General features: G+C 52.7%; 8 protein-coding genes across 8 annotated transcripts; 2 read left to right on the top strand and 6 right to left on the bottom strand.

The window, feature by feature from the left end:
• Positions 1 to 605: 605 nt before the first annotated feature.
• LTHEOB_7256 (Snf2 family helicase) lies at positions 606 to 3,174 on the top strand (the record flags this gene model as incomplete). Its single annotated transcript, XM_035516602.1, has 2 exons — positions 606 to 2,200; positions 2,253 to 3,174. The coding sequence occupies 2 exons, from the start codon at positions 606 to 608 to the stop codon at positions 3,172 to 3,174; spliced, it is 2,517 nt and encodes an 838-aa protein (XP_035371703.1).
• Positions 3,175 to 3,539: 365 nt separating this feature from the next.
• LTHEOB_7257 (Ketose-bisphosphate aldolase class-ii-like protein) lies at positions 3,540 to 4,920 on the bottom strand (the record flags this gene model as incomplete). The annotated part of the gene is made up of 2 exons (XM_035516603.1): positions 3,540 to 4,118; positions 4,174 to 4,920. The coding sequence occupies 2 exons, from the start codon at positions 4,918 to 4,920 to the stop codon at positions 3,540 to 3,542; spliced, it is 1,326 nt and encodes a 441-aa protein (XP_035371704.1).
• Positions 4,921 to 6,728: 1,808 nt separating this feature from the next.
• On the bottom strand, positions 6,729 to 7,936 carry LTHEOB_7258 (Aldehyde reductase; the record flags this gene model as incomplete). Its single annotated transcript, XM_035516604.1, has 3 exons — positions 6,729 to 7,172; positions 7,221 to 7,593; positions 7,653 to 7,936. The coding sequence occupies 3 exons, from the start codon at positions 7,934 to 7,936 to the stop codon at positions 6,729 to 6,731; spliced, it is 1,101 nt and encodes a 366-aa protein (XP_035371705.1).
• An 844-nt stretch (positions 7,937 to 8,780) lies between these two features.
• LTHEOB_7259 (uncharacterized protein) lies at positions 8,781 to 9,276 on the bottom strand (the record flags this gene model as incomplete). Its single annotated transcript, XM_035516605.1, has 2 exons — positions 8,781 to 8,874; positions 8,930 to 9,276. 2 exons carry the CDS (start codon positions 9,274 to 9,276, stop codon positions 8,781 to 8,783), a joined length of 441 nt encoding a protein of 146 aa, XP_035371706.1.
• A 451-nt stretch (positions 9,277 to 9,727) lies between these two features.
• Positions 9,728 to 10,468, top strand: LTHEOB_7260 (SMP-30/Gluconolaconase/LRE protein; the record flags this gene model as incomplete). Its single annotated transcript, XM_035516607.1, has 1 exon — positions 9,728 to 10,468. The coding sequence occupies one exon, from the start codon at positions 9,728 to 9,730 to the stop codon at positions 10,466 to 10,468; it is 741 nt and encodes a 246-aa protein (XP_035371707.1).
• Positions 10,469 to 11,498: 1,030 nt separating this feature from the next.
• LTHEOB_7261 (Transcription factor jumonji aspartyl beta-hydroxylase protein) lies at positions 11,499 to 13,285 on the bottom strand (the record flags this gene model as incomplete). The annotated part of the gene is made up of 3 exons (XM_035516608.1): positions 11,499 to 11,612; positions 11,681 to 12,457; positions 12,557 to 13,285. 3 exons carry the CDS (start codon positions 13,283 to 13,285, stop codon positions 11,499 to 11,501), a joined length of 1,620 nt encoding a protein of 539 aa, XP_035371708.1.
• A 3,946-nt stretch (positions 13,286 to 17,231) lies between these two features.
• Positions 17,232 to 21,477, bottom strand: LTHEOB_7262 (Xanthine dehydrogenase; the record flags this gene model as incomplete). The annotated part of the gene is made up of 3 exons (XM_035516609.1): positions 17,232 to 18,918; positions 18,975 to 20,938; positions 21,049 to 21,477. 3 exons carry the CDS (start codon positions 21,475 to 21,477, stop codon positions 17,232 to 17,234), a joined length of 4,080 nt encoding a protein of 1,359 aa, XP_035371709.1.
• Positions 21,478 to 22,766: 1,289 nt separating this feature from the next.
• On the bottom strand, positions 22,767 to 24,708 carry LTHEOB_7263 (Far upstream element-binding protein 2 protein; the record flags this gene model as incomplete). Its single annotated transcript, XM_035516610.1, has 5 exons — positions 22,767 to 23,072; positions 23,128 to 23,285; positions 23,341 to 24,237; positions 24,313 to 24,600; positions 24,666 to 24,708. 5 exons carry the CDS (start codon positions 24,706 to 24,708, stop codon positions 22,767 to 22,769), a joined length of 1,692 nt encoding a protein of 563 aa, XP_035371710.1.
• Between the last annotated feature and the right edge of the window lie 139 nt (positions 24,709 to 24,847).

A 24,847-nucleotide genomic window follows, 5' to 3' on the forward strand; every position in this document is an offset into this window, starting at 1 on the left:
CCTCTCCAGCTCCGAACCCTGAGAAGGTGGAAGACCCATACGCAAAAGCAGCCATGCAGGACGTTCTGGACATGAACATCCCGGGCTTAAAAGCGACACTTTATCCCTTTCAAGCGCGGTCGACTGCTTTGATGCTTCAGCGTGAAGCTTCCCAAGAGCTCCATCTCGATCCACGCTTAGAGATTCGCAAAGCACCTGACGGACAAGAATTTTACTACTGCCCTCGGGATGTCGAGTTCCTCCGAAACCCTCGTTGGTACGAAAGCAACCGTTCCGGAATTCTTGCCGAGGGCATGGGTAGAGGCAAAACCATCATAGCTATCAGTCTCATTTTAGCTACGAGGCATCATCTCCCAAAGATTCCTCCCGAGTACCAAGAAGGCCCTCCGATACGATCAAAGGTTAGCTCGCTAGTTCAGATGGCGGCAGCAGCAACCGGACGCCATTCAGTCCCTTGGAAGGCCGCGATGGCTCGTCACGAAGAAGAGACCGGTGAAGAGCTGACTGAATGCATTAAAGCCCTTACTTACAATCCCCCGCGCTACGAGATTCCTGCCGAGCCCGTGCGCTTCAATCGAAAAACAGCCCTCCCAGCACCTCGGAAAATGACCATGTGTAGCGGAACAATCGTTGTTGTTCCCAGAAATCTGCTGCACCAATGGCAATCAGAATTAGAGAAGCACGTGGAAGAAGGTCACTTGAAAGTTTTAGTCATGGACAATGCTCGGATACCTCTCCCACCGCCGCCGGAACTAATTACCTACGACCTCGTCTTGTTCAGTCGAACGCGATTTGAAGCCGAATTTCGCGATGGCTCGGACGAGAAAGGCCGTCGACCGTCTTACAGTGTTCCACTTTCATGCCAATGCCCGTACATCGGTGCAACAAGAACCAGAAACTGCACCTGCCTGAAACAAGAGGACCTTCATGATTCGCCGTTGAAGGGTCTGCATTGGCTAAGGATCATGATCGACGAAGGGCATAATTTCTCGTCGCCAACCTCAAACGCTGTGTTGGTTGCACAGAAGCTGGTCAAGGCGGAGCGACGCTGGGTAATTTCCGGAACTCCGGCTAAGGACGATCTACTCGGAGTTGAGGTGGACCTCGCATCAAATGAGTCACCTGGTATGGGCGTTGAGAATGACGCTCAGACATTGCGAGATGTTGTTCTTCAGCAACGGAAACGCTACGGCGATGAAGACTCGCGCGGCACAGGGGCCTCGAAGAGCCTTGGGCAGCTTGCAACCCATTTCCTTCAGGTCAGACCCTGGGCAGAAACGAACTACGAAGAACGGGCAGACTGGATGGATCATGTGTACAGGCATGTGGATCAAGGTAACAAGCGCCGTACCTTCGACGCGTATTCACAATGCATGAAGAAGGCCTTGGAGCAACTCATTATCAAGACCCAACCATTCGATGTTGAAAGAGATTTGATATTACCACCTCTTACTCACCGGGTCGTTAGGCTTGAGCCAAGCTTCTACGATAAAGTTTCCGCGAACTTGTTCGTTCTTGTCTTGACAGCGAATGCCGTCACGTCGGAAAGGACAGACATTGATTACCTATTCCATCCCCGCAGCCAACAAGCTCGGAACCAACTCATCACCAACCTTCGCCAAAGTAACTTTTTCTGGACAGGGTTCAGTGAGAAAGACATCGGAAATGCAATCGAACACGGATGCAAATACCTCGTCAAAGAAGATACGAAATGCTTAGAAGAAGACAGAAAGCTTCTGACGGACTGTATAGAGTTCGCGGAAGAGTTCGTTCTTGCATCAAACAATTGGAAAGCCATGAGTGCCACGCACGAGATTGGCCTCTTTGTGGACTCCTGGCCCGGCAACACCTCACATGCCTGGTCACTCGGCAAAGAACCTCCGGAGCTGTATGGTGTTGCGCAACTGCTTCAAGCTCAGGCCCACATAAATGAGAGATTGGGCAATGATCCAATGGAAGGGTTTGAAGCTGCCGGCGTTGCTGCTTCTTTGGATGCATACCGCGCAGCTGAGATGCATGACAAGAAATCCAACGCCGTCGAAGGAGAGGCTATGAAGATGGGATTACCGTCCTCGAGCACTCACGTAGAAGTCAATGTTTCCAGACTTCATGCACCATCAAAACAGCACGTGGCGCCGGGGCAGCCAGATAGCCGAAAGCCTGGGAAGAACACATCTGCTTCGGCAAAGAAGAACTTGAAGTAAGTATTCGCGTCCCCCGATGGTCTCTGCATGAAATTAACGGAATGGCAGACAAACAAAAACGGAGAAGAAAGCTCCTGATGAAACGCCACGAAAACGCCCTAGGGACAGTGGTATCGAGCTCAGTAGCGACTCGCCCTTGAGCAAGACCAAGATCATTGGGACTGTCTCTGCCAAGCTAACATACCTCCTCGAGCAAGTCATGACGTACTACAAAGACGAAAAGATCCTCATCTTCTACGACGGTGACAATGCAGCGTACTACATGGCTCAATGTCTCGACGTGCTCGGCGTCCCCCATGAGATCTACTCGAAGGGTATCTCGAACGAGCTTCGTTCCAAGTACATCGTCAACTTTGACAAAGACTCAACGCTCAGAGTGCTCTTAATGGACGTCCGCCTCGGTGCCTTGGGTCTCAACGTCAACCAGGCCTCGCGCGTCTACTTCATCAACCCCGTCTGCCGCCCGAGCATTGAGGCGCAGGCTGTCAAACGTGCCCATCGTATCGGCCAGACCAAGCCCGTCTACGTCGAGACGCTAATTCTCAGCGGGACCATCGAGGAGGCCATGTTCGAGCGGTCCAAGGCCATGACGCGCAACGAGCACCTGGAGGCGAAGACGCTGGAGGACGACCAGAAGATCACCGACATCATCAAGGGCGCGCGCCTGCTGGCCGTCGACCCGGCGGAAGCGGTGGGCGAGCGCCAGATGGCGCCGCTGGAGAGGCCGGAGCAGCTGTTCGGCAGGCCAGGCAGAGGCGCGTTGAGGAAGCTCGGAGGCTTTTCGCCGCCGTCGCCGAAGAGGCGCAAGAAGGATGCGCGGGCCTCGAGGGATGGTGCGAAGAGTTCGGTTGTTGCTGATCGGGCGATGGTCGGTTCGCCTTTGCAAGGGCGACAAGGCTCGGTGGTTGTGCGGGGCCAGTCTGGGACGCCGGCACCGCCGCGGTCGAGCCTGTTTGGTGGAGGTGGTTGAATTTCGTCAGCGGACTTTGCAGTTCTAATGGCACCGACATATGCTATCTTAGGATCTTGAGCCATAGTAGTATCACATAGAAGCAAAATATCTAGACAATTTCATACATATACCATAAGTTCTCAGGGAGCAAGCGGAATATTTTACCGGGGTGGAATTCGTCATCGGATTTCTGGAACGGAAACGGCTAGCATTCATGCATGGTGAGTCTGATGGCCACAGGATAGGATGTGATGACGATGATCTGCGCAGGGTGGTCACGATTGACGATACTGGCATTGTGAATCGATACAGCATACCGGGGGCAGAGGGGGGGGCTACGACGGCAATGACGTGAGACGTTTTGTATTCCAGCTACGGCCGGTCTACTGAAGAGACTGCTTCAAAACCTGCACAGCTGCAGCCGCAATAGGCATCGCCGCACCTATTGAACTCGCTTTGACCATTGAAAATTCCTGCTTCACCGTTAGTGGAAACACAACTTTCTTTTTGACTCGCGGTCGACTTGCCATCCTTTTAAGGATGTCCCTGGCTTCCGGGACATCGCGTAGGGACCAGGTTGGCTTCTTCATCTTGGGCACCTGCTCAATGAACTGCGTACTGGCTCCGGCGGCCTTGCTGAAGATTTGGTACATGACAGCCGTGTCAAGGCCAACGGCCTCGGTGAAACCCATGGTTTCGGCACATGTGGCGAGGTGGGTGCCAACGAATATGTTGATGATGTCTTGCACTGAAACGGCGTCTTGACGGGGAATCAAAGTGCATCCCGGTTTCGTCATTTGGTGCACCGTGTCATCGGGATAGCCGGAAAGGTACAGACGCCAGAGAGTCGAATCGTCATCCTTGGCCCAGCCCGCGTTAATGCCGGCCTTGTATACTTGCTCGGCGGTGGCGGTGAGGAAGACTGGATAGTCCACGAGCCGTGAATAGTTGACAATGATCGACTGGGTGAGCGAATATCGTCAGCACGGCTATCTCTAATTAAAAGGGCGGACTGACAGAGTCTTTCAGACTGTTTGGGACTGCGGAATAGACGCTCTTGTCCCCTTCCAGCATATGTGGAATCCGATTTCCGTTGACCCAGCTCCATCCATCACTAGCTTGAACTGCATCAAAGGTCGCCTGGGTGTTTAGTCCTGCTTTTGCTGCGAAGGCCATGACCTCATTCGATAGAGCGATTTGAACCTCAGGGGGGATTTGATGACACATCTTAGCCTTAGATCCAAAGCCGATACCCCCCGGGATCCGGCACAGCTTCGTGCCCATGCCCTTGAGCACCGGCTGAGCCTTATCCAGGCCATCGTCTGTCCCAGAGCTGAAGATGGTTAACGTTCCTGCCGCTGCACCAGTCGTGCCGCCTGAGACGGGACAGTCGAGCAACGTGACATCGCGACGACCAAATTCACCGTGCAGCCGGCCTTGCACTTCTTCGCAAAACTCTGGCGGAACGGTTGAGGTGATGATGATGATAGCGTTTTGCCGCAACCCGTGGACAGCTCCAGTGTCTTTGTCGAATAGCACCGCTGATACTTGACCCGGCCCTACCACCATTACGACCAACATATCAGCAGCTCGAGCGGCATCGGCAGGGCTTGTGGCAGCTTTGCCGCCCGCCTGAACGAGCTTTTCGATGGACGGAGGATAAATGTCATAGCAACTGACGGGAAAGCCTTTTGTAACGAGTTGTTTCGCCATCCCGCCTCCCATGGCTCCAAGACCGACAAAACCTACCTCCGGTTGAGCCATGTTTTGCTGGTGTAAGATGCGAGAAAGACGACGAGTAGATGTTCCAGATGGAACAATGGACTGGCTGATAGTGACTATGAAGCTCTCAGGGTGCCATATTGTTATGTCTTCCACAAATTACCAATCCCGTTTGACAGTGACATATGCTCGCCGAGGTGGGGAGTGCCCCGCCATCCGTTTTCCCCTCTTTTCCTGAAACGGAAGTTCCGCTGAACGGGCCAGTATGCTCTGCATTACAGGGGAAATCTACTACGATTGGTTCCCGCACGATCTCCGTCCTACCCCACCTAACGGAGTTACTGTTCTGGGAACCAGGTGGTGGTACGAGAGGCTCATCCTGCGCGCCTCTCGGAAAAGCGTTCTCACTCGCAATATTCTGATCAAAAATCCTGGATTTCCTCTCTTAGAGATCTGAGCACTGACCCCGCCGCTGACGAGACCTGTAGTCGCAGTAATTACAAATCCTTCCAAGGTTGTCTACAGCTGGGTGCGATAAACGTTCGACACTGCCTGCTCGTTCAGCATTGACGACATACCAATCAATTATGGCAGCATCAAACCTTCAGGACAACAAAACCCTTCAGATTCTACGTAAAGCAGCTCACGGCCATTATGGGGTGCTGGCTGCCATAGTGTATATCCAGCCCAAATACCCGAGCAAGAGAGACAGTTTCTGATGATTAAGCTTCAGGTACAGCATGGAGCATATCCTGGGCGTCGTCAGGGCCGCCGAACGAAAAAGGTCGCCTCTGATAATCCAACTTTTCCCATGGTCAATCCGCTTCTCGAACGGCATCCTCGTTCATGCGGCTGCTCAAGCTGCCAATCAGGCGAGCGTGCCCATAGCCGTGCATCTCGATCACTGTCAAGACGAAGAGATAGTGAAAGAAGCCTGCGAGTTGCCCTTCGACTCAATCATGGTCGATATGTCACACCACTCAAAGGCAGATAACCTCTCCAAGACAAGGGAATTAGTTGCGTACTGCCATGCCAAGGGGAAGGCAACTGAAGCTGAACCTGGCCGGATTGAAGGGGGTGAGGATGGAATCTCGGACACGGCAGATTTGAGTGGAGAGATGACCACCTACGAGGAGGCGCAGGCTTTTGTTGATACGGGTGTCGACACCCTCGCTCCAGCGGTCGGAAACGTTCACGGGGAATATGGGCCGAGGGGGATTGTTATTGAATGGGACAGGTTTGTTCATACCATTTCCTATGCCTCCTTCTCTATTGAGCTCTCTCGGTGATCTTTTTTCACTCTGGGAATCAAGAACAAGCTTCTTGCTTGTCTTGCTGACTCTTGGTGCTTCCGCAGACTAGCCAGAATCCATGAAATTGTCTCATCGAGAGGTGTCTTTGTTGCACTTCACGGTTTCAACAGATTCCCCGATGATCTGACGCGGAGATTGATTGCGGCTGGCGTCACAAAGGTCAACGTTAACCGGGATGTCTTGGAGGGATACTACGGGCTTGTTGGGCAAAAGATCAACAAGATACCATTTACTGAACTCCTTGAAGAAGGCGTTGAGGTGGTTGCAGAACGTACAAGTCACTACATGGACGTTGTACTTTCAAGTGGTAAAGCCTGAGTGAGAGTATCAACCTCAGCCTACTTTCTGGTTTCATGGCTTTATCTGTGTTCTTCAAATTTTACTCCCCCCTCTAATCTTGATGTTCGTGATTGCTATTATCCTGCTCAGCTGGCAGTAGAATCATGTGGTTATGATCATATAGCAAGGACGAGATTGACACTGGATATTCTACAATTTGATGAAGTATTGAGGTAACCAGCTAGGCATCCGTCACTTTTAAGCAGCAGCCCCCTCGAGCCCAACATACAACTTGTATCCAAACACGTCACTTGGGTCATTGAACCTTGCTTTCTGATCCATCTGCGCGATTTTGCTCAAATCTTCCTCATCGAGCGGGATAGAATCGGCCTCCAAGTTTTCCCGAATCTGCCACTCTATCGTGCTTTTTGGAATCAAGCACCGTCCATTGACGACACCCCAGGCTAGAGCAATCTGAATGGGTGATTTTTCATGTTTCTTGGCAATCTCGAGGAGGACAGGGTGGTCGATCAGGCGCGTCATTTTCGCTATGTCCTTGGCCCACTCCACGTTGCGGTAAAATGCGTTGAGATTACCGCTAGGACTGAATTGTATGATCTTGATGCCCTTGCTCTCATGCCAATCGACAAAATCCTTTTGTTGCAGATACGGGTGCATCTCCGTTTGGTGGATGGCCGGGACCTGCAAGGTCAGCGGTAATGACCTTGTCTCTTCTCGCAGTTTACTTACCACGCTACCTTCCTTCAAAATGCGCTCTATTTCAAGCTGACTGAAGTTGGACACACCGATTGCCTTGACTTTACCGGTATCGAGCAGCTTCTCCATGGCCTTCCACGTGTCGACAAAATCAGTTGAATCGGGAATGATCTTTCCGTCAGGCCGGGATGGCATCAAGTCAGAGCCACGCTTGAAGGCGCAAGGGTAATGCATGAGGTAGAGGTCGACATAGTCAACACCCAGGTCCCTGAGCGAATCGTCGAGGGCGGGCTCGACATCATCGGGATGGTGGGCGTTGCACCAAAGCTTCGTCGTGATGAAGATCTCCTCGCGTGGAACCCCGCTCCGTCTGATGCCACGTCCCACTTGCTCTTCGGTGCCGTAGCTAAAGAACCATGGCCGTTAGTTTGCAACGTGCAGATAGGGCGATGAGGAAAGACGGACTTGTGCGCCGTGTCGATGTGTCGGTAGCCGCATTTCAGAGCAGTGTAGACGGACATTTCCTGCTCGTCGGGGTCTTGGAAAGTCCCCAGCCCAATTGAAGGCAGAATGTGTCCAGTGTTCAACGTGACAGTTCTACGCGGGTATCGCCCTAACCCAGACGTTGTAGTCGCTATTTCTCTCATGCCAAGCTTCTGAGACAGAGGTGGGGTGGCGATAAGTCTCGTCCGCATAATCGCAGGATTGGCAATTCTGGACATGGTCCTGGTCCACTGAGCCGGCCGCATTGTCGTTGGATCTGCTATCGGGTGTCGCGCGTCGTTAGCTGTTCGATCGAGTGTTGCTTGAAAGCTTGACGCTGCCTGTATATCGACGATGTTCGGAGACGCTGAATATTTGACGCCATCGCATTTGGCATGTTGCCCGCACAGCGTGGGGTATTCAGAAGACGATGCAGCTCTTTCCAAATGGGGCAGCGCGCAACATGCACCATTTCCGGGACCTGGTTTCGCGGGGTAACAGCATCCATAAATCAAACTAAGCCTAGCGTTTGGAGATAAAGCGCAGTCCCTACATGTTTGCTCGTTTCAGTGTGCCGGATTTCCGAATGGAGACCCGGTGCGGAACTGAGGAACCCCACAGAACAGTGCAACATTTCCGGTAATACTGCATCCAGTAATAATGCCGATCATATCCCCTCATACAAGTGACTTCTTAGCCCGAAAATTGGATGGTGTTTACTATCTGCAAGGTAAAAGAGTCGTGCTACTGCAGGTTTACATACATGCCACCATCCACCAGTACCTGAGCTCCTGTCATGTAACCGCTAAGTTGCTCAGAAGCCAAGAACACGGCTGGCCCCGCTATATCCTGTGGCTTGCCCACTCCCATCGGAATACGCTGCTCGAGGTACTTCCGCTTCTCTTCGTTCTGGAGGTCTTCGTGTGATAGGGGAGTGCGAATGGCCCCTGGAAGCAAAGCATTACATCTGATCCTATGTTTTGCCAATGCGACCGCCATCGACTGCATCATAGAAAGTACGGCTGCCGTTGACGGGGTATAATGAGTTTGCAAACGTCCGCCCTGAAGAGCACTAATTGAAGAAATTCCAATGATAGAACCCCCGCGACCCTACTTTACCATTTGGTTGGCTGCTGCCTGGCAAAAGTAGAACGCCCCATTAATATTGACGCGGATCGTCTGGTCAAAGAGCTGCTTGTCGAGCCTGGGTATGATGCTGTCAACAATGCTTTCTGAGCCAACAGTATTGGATAACTTACGTAAGAAATTCCGCCGGCTTGGCGATTCCAGCGTTTGCAACAGATATGTCCAATCCGCCCCATTTCTTGACGGCCGCATCTACGAGCGCTTTGCTCGCTTCTGGCTTCGTCACATCGCCAGCGACTTCAATGAGCTGTCCTGCCGGAGCCTCCTGAGTGGCAGCTTTGCGAAGATTCTCGGCTTCTTCAATCAGGCTGAGCTTATGCTGCTCATCACCGGGGAGGCCGAGATGGTTGACGGCTACGTTGGCACCTTGCCTGAGGTATTCGAGTGTGATTGCGCGACCGATCCCATTTGTGCCGCCAGTAATACAGGCTGTCTTTCCCTTCAGCAATCGCAAGGCCATTCTTTGAGAAGGAGAGGAAATAATTCCGTGTGATAAAGATTAATGAAAATCGAAATGGGTAGGGAGAATGACAAGCTGGTTTGATATCCAGAGAGTGACCTGTTCCCAAGCAAGACGGTTTTGATTCTTGCTCGGCATGCTCCTCTGAGCAACTACCCCATACTCCGGTCTCCGTGATACTTATTTCCAATATAGAAGCCCCCACAAGACATGCATCAACAGTTTGCGCCTGGCTTGGCGTATACTCGATGCTTCCAAAAGAGGTAACTCCGACAGGAATTACCGGATGTGGAACTCGTGCGTGAAGATCATGCAACGTCGGACCCCCACAGGATACTGAACAAGTAACTGAAAATATTTCGCGTTAGTTTTACAGCAGTTTTCTTAATATCTAGAGCCGGCATCACCCACTTACCCCGCACTTGTGTCCGACTGTGTCATCGGCTTCAACATGGCCACGGAGAAGAGCCCAGATGCATCGTGGCGTGTTCACGACAAGGCTTTCCTTCGCATCCAGGGCACAGACCCGTCACTGGAACTGTTGTTGACTGTCGACTCGTATCCTTTTGCCCATGAGGCGGGCGTTTTCATTCCATCGACGAACGAGCTTTTCATCACGAGTAACCGGTACCACGACGAAGATGGCAGCCAGAAGGTCCAGATATGCAAGGTCACCCTTGGGCCTCCTGTATCCTTGGAAGAGATCCATTGTCCTGAGATCGCCATGGGAAATGGAGGGGTGAACTACGGGGAAGACATTCTTTTCTGCGCCCAAGGCTCGATGACCCAACCCAGCGGCTTATTCTCCATGTCTCGAACACCACCATACGCGGTCAACCCGGTTTTGACCGATTTCCACGGCCGTCCCTTCAACTCCGTGAATGATGTGGTTGTGAGCCAGGATGGCAGCATCTGGTTCACGGACCCTCCATATGGCCACAATCAGGGCTACAGACCACCACCTACCCTACCCAGTCAGGTCTATCGCTTCGATCCGGCGACTGGGTCGATTCGTGCTATGGCCGATGGTTTTGGACGACCCAATGGCATCTGCTTTTCGCCTGACGAAAGTGTCGTTTATGTCACGGACACCGATTTCGTCAACGGTAATGGCTCCACGGACGCGAGCAAAGCTTCTACCATGTCAGTTCTGAAAATGATTTCAATGGTGCTTCATGCTGACCTGTCCTAGCTATGCTTTTGATGTAGCAAGTCGTCACAGCCAACCATTCTTGATCAATCGACGATTATTCGCCTTCGCAGACAATGGTGTCCCAGACGGTATAAAGTGTGACATGGAAGGAAATGTCTATAGTGGCTGTGCAGACGGGGTCAATATTTGGTCACCTGGAGGAGTACTTTTAGGACGAATCCTTGTCGGTGGTGGAGCTGCAAATTTCTGCTTCGGGCGAGGTGGTGAGATGTTTATTCTTAACGAACACCGGCTATGGAGGGCACAACTAAGTAGTTCAGTCAAAGGTGCACTCCTACGAGTTTAATGTGGCTTGAATAGCCGCCCAATTTCCGATGGTCGTGTTGAGCGTATTTCCTCTTCGGAGAGTGTTGCGAGGCAAAGGCTGGATGGCTTAATGTGATTATTGCCATCGTCAGCATAGGAATCCTTTAATTCAGGACGGGCTGTAAAGAATTGCTGGCCGAAGTACGCGGACAAAGTGAGATTGAGATTGAAGAAGCTGCAGTTCATTAGCCTATGGTTCTGTGCCTTCATCGGGTTTAAAAAGGCTTACCACGAAGGATCGATCGGCCTTGTCAGGTCTCTTCTTATTGCGTCCGAAATACCACCCGGCGGCTCATACGCGATAAGGTCAAGAGACGGCGGTCTTTCCTCACTTTCTAGAAGCGGGAACAAAGCCAATAAAGTTGGGTTTGCTGAGATAAGGAGCAAGTGGAGGATCTTGCCGCGCTGGTGATACTGTTTGAAATCTTCCTCGGCCACCCGCCTGCTGACTCCCTGATTCGTCACAGCATCCACGATCTCTTGTTTTACGATAACGTCCATTCGTATAGGGCGTCGTGGCTCATTGTGCACTTGCGCTGAGGTGCTTGTATTGATGAGGCGCTTTTTGTTGTTCCTCCGCTGGTTCGTTGCTCTTTTTGCCTGAAATTGTCTCTTCTGAACCATGGATTCAAAATGCTGGTAATACATTACTTGCTGGAATGCAAGCGTGTATTGAGCAACCCAAGATATAGTGCGGAGGGTGTTAATGGTGTAGTGGAGTTGCAGTAGCATATGCATACCGCCGTTGTTGTCTTCGTCTGTTGTAACTGGCGGGGCCACGGCTGCTGCTGCGGCGGAGTCCGTTAAAAGTTGTTGCCTGATATTCAGGAGCAAAGACACGTTGGCAATTTCGCAGATGCATTGCAAAGTTCTTAATACCCTTACGGCTGGCTGGGTAGTAGGGGCATTTTGGAGAGCTTGGAGGATGGCATCGGCATTGAAACCCCCGCCCTGCGCGGCACGGAAAACGCAATCTCTCCAGTAGTTAATTTCCGGCTGAAGCACTTGACTGAGTGGATCTGCGGCAATTTCAGTTGATGCCTGAGAAGAGCTGTCGTTGCCCTCATCTCTTATGCCGTCATCGTCTTCAATTTCGTTGTTGGCACTGATGAGTGATGCATTGCGTTTGCGAGGATTTGTTAACTCGATAGCCATGTAGGAATGTAGTGTCTTGAAAGGATCAGATCCGGACATATTTGCTTCCATGGTCGGCATATTTAGGCTGACAAGTGCGTTTGACAATACATTGATGCTGTCGGTGCCTGATGCTCTTGTCTTCTCGCACTCGTTACTGTCATCCTCTTCTTGCTCCTCTCGCTCTTCACCATCCTCGTCCTCTTCATCTTCTTTTCCTTCCTCTCCCCCCTCATCTTCATGCCCTGTAGTGCCCTTACCCGCCCGAATTTCAAAGTGCTCAGCGGTGGGCGGATCGGTTTGTGCGCAGCCCTTTCCACAGAATCTATATCCATCGGGCGGTCCGGACCAGTCAGGCATGGCGAAATTGATTGCTTGGGCGTAATTCGCACCGGCATTGACGACTTGGTGGTAAGCGCCGGGCAGAGTGATAATCATCTCGCCAGCACTGCAAGATACAATTTGGTACGGGATCATCCACTCGTCAAGCAGCTTCGGAGAGAGAAGCGCGTTCAAGTGGCGTACAAACTGCGAGCAAGGGAGTAACCGGCGTGAGCCTTTTGCCAATTTTTTCTCCATCTTGGCCTCCAATGCCTCGAGATATTTGGGTGAGATTATCAACCATACTTTAGGCGCGCCGGCGAGGACGACGTTTGCGGATCCAAGAAATGCGTCTTCGACGTGAATTCCAGTGGCAGACTGGGCTGCTGAGCTTATGTATTCGTACGCCGTGTGGATCCCAACAATCCTACCAGCAGTGCAGGTCAGCTGATCACCGCAGTGAACGTATGGCTCTGGTGGCAGGCCAGCAGAAGTTCTCCATTCGGGTGTGCATTCGGTGGGTATGACCAGATACGGTTTCTGAGTGCTTTCCGAGGCATCCTCGACTGTGGAGCAGAAGAGGTCCCGCCCGTTCAGATCTGCTGTATCCTCGGCTACCTGCATATCCTCGAACGTGAAGTCTGAGACCAGGTGACCGTCCTTTCTGGTAGCGATGAAAACGGAGCACACCATTTTCTTGTGCCCATTCCAAGGTTTGAGGATGACAGCAGCAGATTGATGGCCTTTAAGCTCGCTGACGGTGTAGCTTCTCATGGCCATGTAATCTACGCCGCGTAGCACATCTCTATCAAGGCGAACTTTACAGTATCCGAGATGTTTGCAGTCCGGGAAGCTCTCCAGAACCTTGTAAATGGTTGGCACAAATGCCTCCTTCATTTGCGACAGCCCAAATTTGACAGGACCATGGTAGAAGCCAGATGAGCTTTCGGTTGCATTCGATGCAGCCGAATCCGAATTAGCCGTTGTAAGGCTCTTGCGGAGCTGTTGTTCTCTATCAACGGCCTTGGACAACATGCCTAATTGGCGAGCAAGCGCGGCGATGCTCCGCTTGAGCTGAGGAATCTGTTTCTTCACGGTGGCGAGTTTTTCATCAGACGTGCGTGGTATGAGCTCTTGGGCGCGCGATAAGGCCTGGTCTAGCAGTTAACTAGCGGGAACCCCTCCTGCGCTGATCCGGTGGTTTTCTCATACCGCCCGCTCTGACGAGACTTGAGTCAAACTGCTCTTTAGAGTTAGTAGATCGGCCGAAGTGTGGCGGGCCCTGCCCATGATCGAACGAATGTGCGAGTTTCAGGTGTGTTGTGGACGAATGGATGAGGTTGACGAGGCGGGGATGTGGTGTTGCCGAATCCGGTTTAGCGGCACAAGGTCAACAGGTTTTGGGGCTTGACCTTGTGCCACTAGTGTTTCTTCAGGACTAGCGTAGTGTCCCTTCCTCCACGCTCTAGACTTTATGCCACATGAATACTCCTGGTTACTACTTCTTCAACTGTGGCCCATTTCAAGGTCGGATTTGGCGTGATTTATTGGTCTCACACAAGTGCCCGTTGATCGTAAGCGCGAAACCTATCTGTTTACGCGATTAAGCTAGCTACTTTGTGGCCTCAGCTGATTGATATTTCTTTGCCGCTAGCACTTATGTACTACCTTCGCATTTATTTGAACGTTGGTTGTCTGTGTGATTAGTAGGCAGGCAGGGAATCTGCGAAGCCTTTTGAAATCTTTGAAAAGCTCATGGCAATTTTCCCGTTCCCGACTGTGCCGCTCTCATTATTTGGAAAGTGCATGAAGACTGCGACAACGTCCGCCGTAAGTAATTGCGCTTTGTACGAGTAAACTTGGAATTCTCCATCCTATCTATCCTGATAGGTCGATGCAAAGGCCGCGCACTGACAGTCGGGCTCGTAGCCTTTATACCATAGACGTATCCTTCCACTTCGGCCTGGCCGAGCATTTCGTGCGCGGGGACCGCTTCTTTGCGTGTGGAGCCAAGGCTGATCCTTCAATTCAAATGCTGAGCTGGTGGGATCCTATCCGATGTCAGAGACGTGATCAAGCATGATTGGCAACAAATTCAGCAATGGAAAATGGTCCAGACCATTAAACCTGCGGTTAATAATCTGACAGAGAGACCACACGCTTATTAATCCTTGCATGGTAGCACCATGCAGGATTGCGGCGGTCAAATGGCACCAATCTTAGCCTGATACGTGTCTTGGCTTCTGCGCATGTGCCAGATACCCCGCCTTCCTACACTACAGCAAGATAGTTTCAAAATCAGTAGCATCTAGAGCTTGCACGTCAAGCCTTGAAGGGACATGAGAAGGGCGACATGGCGCATCTTGATACCACCTAAGAAACATTCCTATTGGTTACTTTGCGTACAAGTTGTTGAAGGTAGGCTATCACGCGTGGCATACCCCTCATGCACGTTAGAAGTTTCCAATGTTCAGACAGCTTATACTACAATATCATATTCTAGGCTGTGGTAAAATTTTGTGCCAACACCTGCATGAGCTTCGCTGGCTATTATCGAAGAGCATAAAAAGAGGAGCTTGTCTTGATCCTTGAGGGTTTTTTTTTTCTTTCCCTTCAGTCTCCGGCTCAGTACCTCCCGCTCATCAACCAGTGCGTGTACCTTCTACATCTCCATAAGCCAGTACGCCTTTGCCCTAGATCCCTCGTTAGTAAGCATAAACATCTCATCCCATAGTTCTGCTTAGGTACTCACGGTTATGAAATAACGTCTAGCCACCGGCGTAGCCTGAGCATGCCTCCAGTAACTTTCAAATATTCTGAGCCTGAGCAAGAACTCAAACCATAGCCTCGATCGGTAAGAGATTCAGGGCGATGGATATGCAAATCATGGTGCTAAGAGGCGTGGAAACCAACAGTGGACTAGCTAGAAATGACCGCTTTAGTTATGGGACCTCACTATTAAAATTAGATGTTTTCTGATATCCTCAGCTATCAGTAGTAATAACACCAAAGTGATGTGTTAACAGTGATATTCTTAGTCCAACGGCTAGATACTGATTGATAGACTGTGTAACTTTAATCTTTTATTGAGATTTATACTACTGCGTCTTTAAGCTTTCATACTACTCGGCGTTTCCGCCTAAGTATGACGGTGCCCCTGCTACTTTCTGTACTACCGTCGAGCAGAAAGGCTTACATTTCGCCCAGCCTTATTATGTTTTCCCCCGTTTCTCTCCTGACTATTTGTGAAGAATAATATTTTTTTTAGTTATTCATTCATGGAAAGACAACATCAGCCAACCTGGAGCACTACCCCGATTATAATGTAGTATTTAGCCATAAAGGCAGCCTCGAAATGCTTTTACTAAATATAAGAGTGCGAAGTAAACTACATGTACTTGTAATGTAGTCTTCAATAGCTTTCTACAAATAGAAATGTGCATGAATCTCAGCGCTGTATAATTTGTAGGCTTTCTTCACTAGTATAAATGATGTTGTCTTCTTCCGTAGCCATTTACTCTTTCAATTCAGACCAAAAAATAAAATCAGTCACGGCGCCAAGACTAGGCTCTTTAAGATTTCTAGTCATCAGATTGATATGACTTAGCTTAAGACGTGAAGGAATTTTTGCTAAGGATGGGCTATCGGCTACTCTAGAAAGTAAAACACGATGAACACTGCTTCCGAGTGGCCAGAACCGCTGCCACATTAAAGTTTGTTTACTGGAACCATCCGAGACAATTATGAAACAGCGACCTTCTAGACCACTCAGACTACCAGTTATTTTGATTCTTCTTACCTCAAAGATCACATAAGATGTTCCGCAAGATCCGAAACCACCGTCTCGGATGGTTGAGTCGAGGCCAGAATGGTCTTCAGAACCTACACGAAGACACGTGGGTCTTTGAGGTGGGTCGGCAAGTAACACATTGGGTGAGAACTGCATGAAACATTGCAAAGCAATACTTGAAAAGGCGTGGTCTCTCTTTAGTGGCTGACAAAGGGAACTTACTCATTGGGTACGAAGGCGACATTCAATTTCTCAGCAAATGGACTGTCCGGTTAGCTCTAGTCTTGCAGGAAGTCACGAGCCATGTGCATGTGGTTACCCTTTGTCATAGCGGCCGTGATGCTCACACCACCATGTTTCCGGACTTTGAGGGGGATCAGTGTTGCCTGGCTGGGCCCTGTGGGCCTTTTGTTACTTTATTGTCAGCCGGCATAAAAGCTTATTCTGTTCAACCCCAGTTTATTCACTTCCATTTCCCCCAACGATTTACGAGAAAGTTTGCCCTTTATAAATACCACGAAAAGACACTATCGACAGCCAAAGGCAGTCCAGCACTTCCATTTCCAGTTCTATTCAGGGCCAAGGTATGTACCGACTCCAATTGCATATAAAAGACCGCCGCTTTGCCATCAGGCTTTATAGCGCCTTGTATGATTCAGCTAAACTGACTATGAAGATCAAAACAGAACAGCGCCTAGATAAACTCTCCTGTATGTCCCCTCCGGCCTTCGTCTTTGTGTTCGCCAGTACAATGCTGAGAGCAACTACCTCCAGCAGCCCATCAGACCAAAATCGTTTGCCGCTCAACCATGGATCCTCACCCAAGAGATGGTTATGGTGCGGGGGAGCATGGGAATGGATATTAGTCAAGGGGAACGAAAGCCTGGAATTGCACTAATCAGGTAGAGAAATCGATCAGTGTAATGCTTAATCATGACTTACGCAATGTCTGTCGTATGAGTGCTGGGCAAAACTTTTATATCTATTGACTTGCAACACAAAATCACCATATGCCAACAGCAGCAATCCGACCATGCATGAATTTTCGTGTGGTCTCACCGAACGACGACCGTTGTGTTCAGTTCGTTATCATAAATCTTGTTACGTGGTGAATTTGTTTTGCATCAAATATAACATAATCATAACTAGGCGCTTGCATTCGACCAGGGAAGAAGCCAAAAGCAAAGCTCCTTAGATGCTGACGAAGAAGCTCTTCTCACCTTCCCTCGGCTCGACCCATGCCCTCTTTACAATGGGATCAGCGCAGCTCACTCTGATCCTTTCCACCGTAGCGGGACTCTGCAGACTGAGCAAGCTCTCCTCCCCAAACTCTTTCCTCGCCGCCTTTAGTGCGTCCCTGATGGCGAAGAAGACGGCCGAACCCAAGAACAGCGGGGGTTCGCCCACGCCTCTCGATCTCTGGATGGTCCTCAAGTTCTCCCAGTTAACGTCCTTCAACAGACTAACGTTGAACTCCTGCGGGATATCTCTGAAGCCGGGGATCTTGTACGCGCCAGGACCGCGGGTGAAGATCTGGCCGGACGCGCGGTGCCACAGCATCTCCTCGGTAGTGAAGAGACCCTGGCCTTGCACGAACGCGCCCTCGATCTGACCGTAGTCGATGGCCGGGTTGATGGAGCGGCCGACGTCCATCTTGATGTCAGCACGGCGACAGGTCCAATCGCCCGTCAAAGTGTCGATCTCTACTTCGGCGGCAGCGACTCCCTGAGTGAAGTAGAAGAACATCTGTCCGGTATTCTCGCCCCAGATATAGCCGATATCCGGGGTCTTGTAGAAGCCGTTGGCGGAGAGGTTGACACGGTCGAAGTAAGCGGCGTGTGCGAGCTCCTTCATGGTGGCCTCAGGCCCAAGCTTCTCCCGGTACGGCGCCAAACGCTCGTTCAACTGCTTGCACGCATTCCAAACTGCGTAGCCGTTCAGATCAGATGATGCCGATGCTGCGGTGGAGGATGTGTTTGCGACGGTGTTGGTAGCCGTTTCGGAGATGAAGACATTGTCCTGCGGAACGCCGAGCGCCTCGGCTGCGATCATTGTCATCTTGGTGTGCAAGCCCTGACCCATTTCTGTACCACCATGTGCTAGCAGTACCGACCCATCGTGGTAGATGTGGACTAGTGCACCAGCCTGGTTGAGGAAGAGTGCGGTGAAAGAAATGCCAAACTTGGTCGGAATAATGGAGAGACCGCGTTTGTTCCACTTGTGCGTCTTGTTGAACTCATCCACCTCCTTGCGACGACGTTCGTAATCAGACTCTTCAACGACCTGCTTGTACATGAGTGGGACGTAATAATCTTTCAGCTCTTGGTGGAAGTGGGTGCGATCGCCAGGCTGGTACATGTTGATCTTGCGGAACTCGTCCACAGGCATCCCCAGGTGGTCGGCAACCTCTTCGATGTAGCTTTCAGCAATGAACATGCCCTGCGGCCCACCGAAGCCACGGAAGGCAGTGTTTGACACGGTGTTCGTCTTACAAACCCTTCCACGGACGTAGACGTTTGGTATGCTGTAGACGCCATCAACATGCGAGCAAGCTCTGTCGACGACGGCACCACTGAGATCCTGACTCCATCCACCATTGTTGAAGATGTCCACGTCGAGCGCTTGAATCTTGCCGTCCTTGTTGACGCCAATCTTCCACCGGCCCAAGAAAGGATGACGCTGGCCGGAAGTCATTATGTCTTCGTCACGGTTGAGCATGCAGCGCACGGGACGCTTGCATTTCTTTGCAGCCGCGGCGGCAATGCCCGCAAGCTGGATGGAACGAGTCTCCTTTCCTCCAAAGCCACCGCCCAAGCGCTTAACCTTGGCGACGATCTTGTTAGCAGCAACGCCGGTGACTTGAGCAACATAGGCTTGGCTGTGTGTTGTTAGCATTTCAATACTATTTGCAGGCTTATCGAGGTAGCGACTCACGTTTCAGTTGGATTCTGCGTACTGCTCCAGATCTCCATCTCACCATCTTCGGGCTTTGGTATAGCAACGCATGCGTTGGTCTCGAGATAGAAATGCTCTTGGCCACCCATGCGTGCAACGCCGGTGAAGACATGGTCGCAGTTCTTGAAAGCTTCCTCGGTATCCCCCTTCTTGATGTACCTGTAATGCTCGAAAAAGCTCTCCTTCTCAATAGCTTCCTCGATGGTGAAAATAGCGGGCAGCTCCTCGTACTCGACCTTGACGGCTCTGGCTGCAGCTTCGGCATGCTTGGCAGAATCAGCCAAGATCATGCCAATCGGCTGACCAGCAGTGAAAACCTCATCGACAGCGAAGAAGACCTCATCGCACACGGGAGCTCCCCACCAATTTGCTTTGGCATTGGGCAGGTCAGTGTGGTCGACCCAGTCGATGACGCCAGGCAAATCGAGTGCAGGGGAAGGATCCACGCTTAGAAGCTTTGCACGCGCCTTCGTGGAGAGGACCAGGCAGCCGTAAGCCTCGTTCTTCTGGACGGGGATATCGTCCGTGTACTGCGCTTGACCGGTGACCTGCTTCATAGCAGCAACATGCTCACGTTGCTTTCCTAGAATCTTCTGCTCGTACTTCTCGGCAGCACCGTGGTCCTTTTTACCGTAAGAAATCTGGCGTTCGATCTCTCCAATAGCCTGCTTGTCGATCTCTGCCTCTTCCGCCTGGAGCTTGGCGAGGACCTCGTGGTAGAACTTGTAGAAGAAACTGAGTGCAAGCGTCTTTCGATATGTTGCCATGCCACCGGGCACTCCGAAGCGCAGGTCAAAGTCTTCCTCCAGCGCACTGAAGGCACCCTCGAGGGTCTGCGGATCTGTCCACTTCTTGCCGTGGAGGAACTCGCCTGTTTTCTTTGCGGCAATAGTTGTCGGGGCCATACCGCCATATACAAGATCTATCGAGTCAACCGTGTAGGCATCGCTGAGCTCGACGCGCAGAGCAGCGTTGACGATTGCGATATCGTCATCTTTCCTCTTAGCCTGCTTGAAAGCTTGGAGGTATTCGCCCTTCTCCTTAGCAACTGGGATCCGCAAACTGGCAATGACGGCATCCGGAGGGAGAGCAGTTGTTCTGTATCCCTTGAAAAACTCAGCCATCGGAATCTCGGTGGTCTTTTTCAGACTCTTGGCGACCAGTGTCGTCCTTGTTGCGACAAAGACGGGATTCAAGTCGGAGATGGGCGATGCGGTTGCAAGGTTTCCAGCAGGCGTTCCCACGTTGCGAATCTGCCTTCCAGCAAAATACCTGAGCTGTTTGAGAATCGCCGCAAAAGGCTGGCCTCTGGTCTCTCCATAGTGCTCCAGGGCTTCCTTGGCAATCTTCTCAAGGTCTGTGAGAACGACATTTCCACCAATCTCGAGGTGATCATCATTGAACGAATATTGTCTCAGTTCGGGGACGTCTCCAACGAACACAGAGGCTGTATATTGCATGTTCTTGAACTTGACCTCGATTTGCGTTTCGGTGCTTCCACCGATAAGCTTGGCGGACGGATAGGCACTCTTGATCTCCAGCAGCTGTTGCAGGCTGGCCGGCCTGAACCACTTCTTCCTCTTGTTGCCAAAAGCCAGGGGTCTGAACGTGTGCTTCCGCAATGCGGGTGGGAAGATAAGCTCAGTATCTGGCTGGTATTCGATAAACCCCGGAGGGGTGAACCGCTTGACCGGCTGTGCATCCCCATTCACACCGTTTACACCATTCGTGCCATTCTTGCAGCAACCCCCATTCGTCTTCTCCATGCAGCAGCCGCTGCCGCCGTTAGCCGTTGCCTTCCCACACGGACTTTTTGCGCTGAAGCTCTGTGCTGCATCCAGGATTGGCCTGTATCCAGTGCAGCGGCAGAGGTTGCCATCGAAGGCCTCTTCGACGTCGTGTTCGGATGGTTCGGGGTTGTTTCGCAACAGGGCATATAAACTCTACTCGCCACCTGATTAGCAATCCAGCGCTTTGTCGCGGAACACTTCACGATAACCCGCCAGCCGAACCTCCACGGCACCCAGGCGCGCCATGGACAACGCGTACATACCATGACAATTCCGGGGGTGCAGAAGCCGCACTGACTTCCGTTCATCTTCGCGATTCTCTCCTGCACCGGATGCGGTTTGCTGGGGTCTCCCAGCGCCTCGACCGTCACAACATGTTTACCGTCAACGCTGACCAGCGGCGCCAGGCAGGCATTCACGCTGGCGTGGTAGATGGAGTTGGTGGTCGGGTTCCACTGCGAAACAACAACGGTGCATGCGCCGCAGCCGCCCTCGGCGCAGCCAAGCTTCGTACCAGTTAAGCCGATGCCGCGCAGGTACTCGAGCAGTGTAACTTCCGGGTCGGCATTGTCGAGCACGACGCGCGTACCGTTCAGGTAAAAGCGCAAAGTGTCGTCGTACTCGGCGGTTACGGAGGCGAGGGCGGAGGCGGAGGGAGCGGGGACGGCGGGCTCGACGAGGCCGGGTGCCATGGTGGCGACGTTTTGCTTCTTTGACGGCGGACGGCAAGATTAATAGGAGCTGTCTCAAAATCTCTTTTTTCCGCGCCTAGCTATTGTTCGCGGGGCTAGATAATAAGGAGAAAGAGAGCAGCTGGCTCTCCGGACAGAAGAGACACAAGGAAGGTACAGTCGACGGGGTATCAACAAGGAGAAGAGTACGAAGAAGAGAAAAAAAAGGGCGGCGCGAGGGCTGCGGAATGCGGCATCTAGGCATGCGCCAAATGGAGAAGTGTAATCGGCAAAGGGTCTTATCAGAGGGGCGGCCGGTTGCGACCCGTGCGGATGCGGCATGGAGCTGTCGCGCGCGCTGGGCGGCGACGTCCGAATGGTGGGGCTGCGCCGCGCTACAGCGCCGCCGGCGGTCGCGCCTACCCCAGGGCGCCGCACGTGACGGCTGTCAGCGGAGACCACACCGCCCTGATTGGGCTTATCCTGGGCCCTGGCAGCAGATCCTAGTTATGCTTCTCCATCCTCACCTGCCCCTTCCATGTATCGTCCGGCACCAGCGAGCGCCGCACGCTTGGCTCATGCAATGCGCAACAAGTTTGAATGTGTATTCGATCGTGGATATTGCAGAAGAAGAGGGCTGAACTACCAGTACAAAGAGGGGTCCAACGACTACGAAGTACTCGAGGCAGGCATCCGTGCTCGAGACGCTCACCGTCACCATCAATTAACTTCCGGCAACTCCCTATCCTGCGTCTGCTTAAGAATCATCCCAGACGTCCGCATCATTTCCAAATTCAAAGAGTCCATTAAATGCAGGCTTTAAAACTTTTTTTGGGGGGTCTCCGGAAGGCTCCAGCACGAATAGGAGGGCGAAGAATAGCGAAAGCCGGCGGAGCTGTCGCTCGCGCCGGCATATCGTCCAAGACTACGCCGAGCACGTCCGATAAGAAGAGATCATGGGTCATGAGCGCTGCCAAAAGACGTCTGGCTGAAGCCATCCAGTGAGTATCGGGGTATAGTAGGTCATCGCATAGCCATGGCAGGTCTCCCTGTCCGTCCAATGCAGCGCGGGTCAAGCATGATTGCACAGAGGCACCCAAGCCAGGTGTGTCAGGACGTGCGTGTAGGCGAGCAGAGGTAAGCAGAGAAACGGCTGTCGGAGAAGGGGGGTCCCGGGTAGCAAGCCATGAGTAAGCAGCAGAGAGCATCAGCCATCGTCAAGCATGCATGCAAGCAGTAGTGCCGGGCGCATCGCATCATCGCTCTGAGAAGCATCGGTGTCACGGCCTTCACGACGTCACGCTGATCGTCTATGCTCCAGGAGGCTGTTGGCCCGGCGTCTGTCCCGGCTGTCCTTGCTGGCCCTGCTGCTGTTGAGCAAGCGCCGCATACCACATGGCCATGTAGTTCTGGTAGCCGCCATACATGGCGTAGGGGTCAGCTCCACCCGCAGCAGCAGCATCGCCTCCCGGCCCGGCAGCTTGCTGCTGTGACATGCCTGCCGGCTGCTGCTGCGCGTAGCCTTGTTGTTGCTGCGGTTGTGAGTAGCGCTCATTATATGGTTCGTTGTCACGGCCACGGCCTCCACGATTGCCTACCCCGCCATTCTTCTCACGCTGCCCACCGTCAGTACGAGCCTCACCACGGCTGGGAGGGTCAACTTACACGTACCACTGTATCCACCTTGTCCCAAATGGCCCGCTTGGCGTCCTCGATCGCCTGGCGGGTTCCGACAAGGCCGATTTCACGTTCGATGTCAGCCCCGGATGCTTGGGATACGTTGATTTTGCATCCTGTCGAGTTCTGCATCTCCTTGATCGTCTCACCACCTGCGCACTTCAGTCAGGCCGTGTCACCGAAGCAGCCATTAGTCACAGTACTCACCTTTGCCAATAATCATGCCAACGGCTTCTGAGGGCACGACGATGGTGTCGTTAATCTTACCAGGACCTGACGGGTCGAAGGTACCACCGCGTGCATGGTCTTTTGCCGGAGGCCCCGAAGGGCGCGTGTCGCTTTCCACAATCTCCATGATAAGCTCCTTGGCACGAGCAGCAGCCTCTCTGCTACCGATGAGATTGACAGGACGAAGGCCGTTGACGCTCTTGTTTTCACCAACAATGTTCACATGGCATCCGCTCCTCTCCTGGAGATCCCGGATTGTTTCACCTTGCCGGCCGATGATCAAGCCAACCGTCCTGTCGGGCACCATGATCTGGACGCTGTTTTCGCCATCACGAAGCACGGGCTGATTGCCTCTTTGCTGCCTGTTAGCACTTCCTCCACTAGCACCTGCTGCCCGCTGGGTCGCGTCTCTTGCGCCTTGGCCACCATTCTCGTCGATGATGCGGTAGATCTCCCTCTTAGCATCCACGCGAGAGCGCATCGGCCCAGTGATTCTGCACTGGCGCTGAGGACCGCCAGCTTCGGGACCAGTGACAAACTGAATCCGCGTTCCGGTGTCTTGCTCGATTCGTCGGAGATTTTCGCCCTGGCGGCCAATGACAAGGCCGACGAGTGAGGACTCGATGGTAATGGTCTCGCTGTCGGGAGGCGACCTGTCACGGGCACCGCCGTAGCCGCGCTGAGGCGAAAACGTGTCGCGGCCGCGGGATGGGGGCGAACGAGAGCGGTCGCGACCGTAGCGGCGGTCATCGCGTCGCTCGTCCCGGTAAGGGTTGTAGTTGTCGCGGAAGTTGTCGCGGCGGGAAGGAGAGCGTGACCGAGATCGCGAGCGGCGGTAGGGACGGCCGGCTAGCCTGGGGTCCTCACGCGACGGAGCTGGAGACAAAAGTACGGCGTCAGCAAGCGGGAAATGGGCACCGAGGCTATTTGGCTCGCTTGCGCTTGACCTACCATCGTAGGGTTGCAGGCCCTTCTCAGCTGCGATGTTGCGCGCCTTTGCAAGAGCGTCGGCGATGCTGACAGAGCCGGTGCTGACGGGCTTTATGGCGCTAAGATCGACGCTGCCGGAGTTGGTCGGCTGGGGCAGGCCGTAGGGCGGCATGGTGGCAGGCGGCGTCGGGGTGACGTAGGAAGTCGGGTAAGCTGGAGGTATACTCTGCGGCGGCTGGGGTGCTTGAGCCTGCGGAGGCGGCTGGTGCGAGGCTTGCGACGGGGTACTCTGGGGTCTCTGGGTAGCAGCTGGAGCGGTGGACACGGTCAGTGGGCAAAATTGAGCGGCTGGGTCGGGCGAGAGCGCATCGTACCCAGAGCAGCCAGAATCTGCGAGATGTCGGGCTGAGCGGCCATTGTTACGGGGCGCTGGCGCGACTGACGGAAGGCGAAAGCGCCTGTGTAAAGGAGGAGGGGTAGGAGCGACGGCTCGAAAAAGGGCTCGCGCGCGGTCGAGCTCGGGTCGGGGTTGGAAGAGGTTGGCGCTGGGTGGTGT

The sequence above is a fragment of the Lasiodiplodia theobromae genome (genome assembly GCF_012971845.1).
Source record: "Lasiodiplodia theobromae strain AM2As chromosome Unknown scaffold_21, whole genome shotgun sequence".
NCBI classification, from domain to species: Eukaryota; Fungi; Ascomycota; class Dothideomycetes; order Botryosphaeriales; family Botryosphaeriaceae; genus Lasiodiplodia; species Lasiodiplodia theobromae.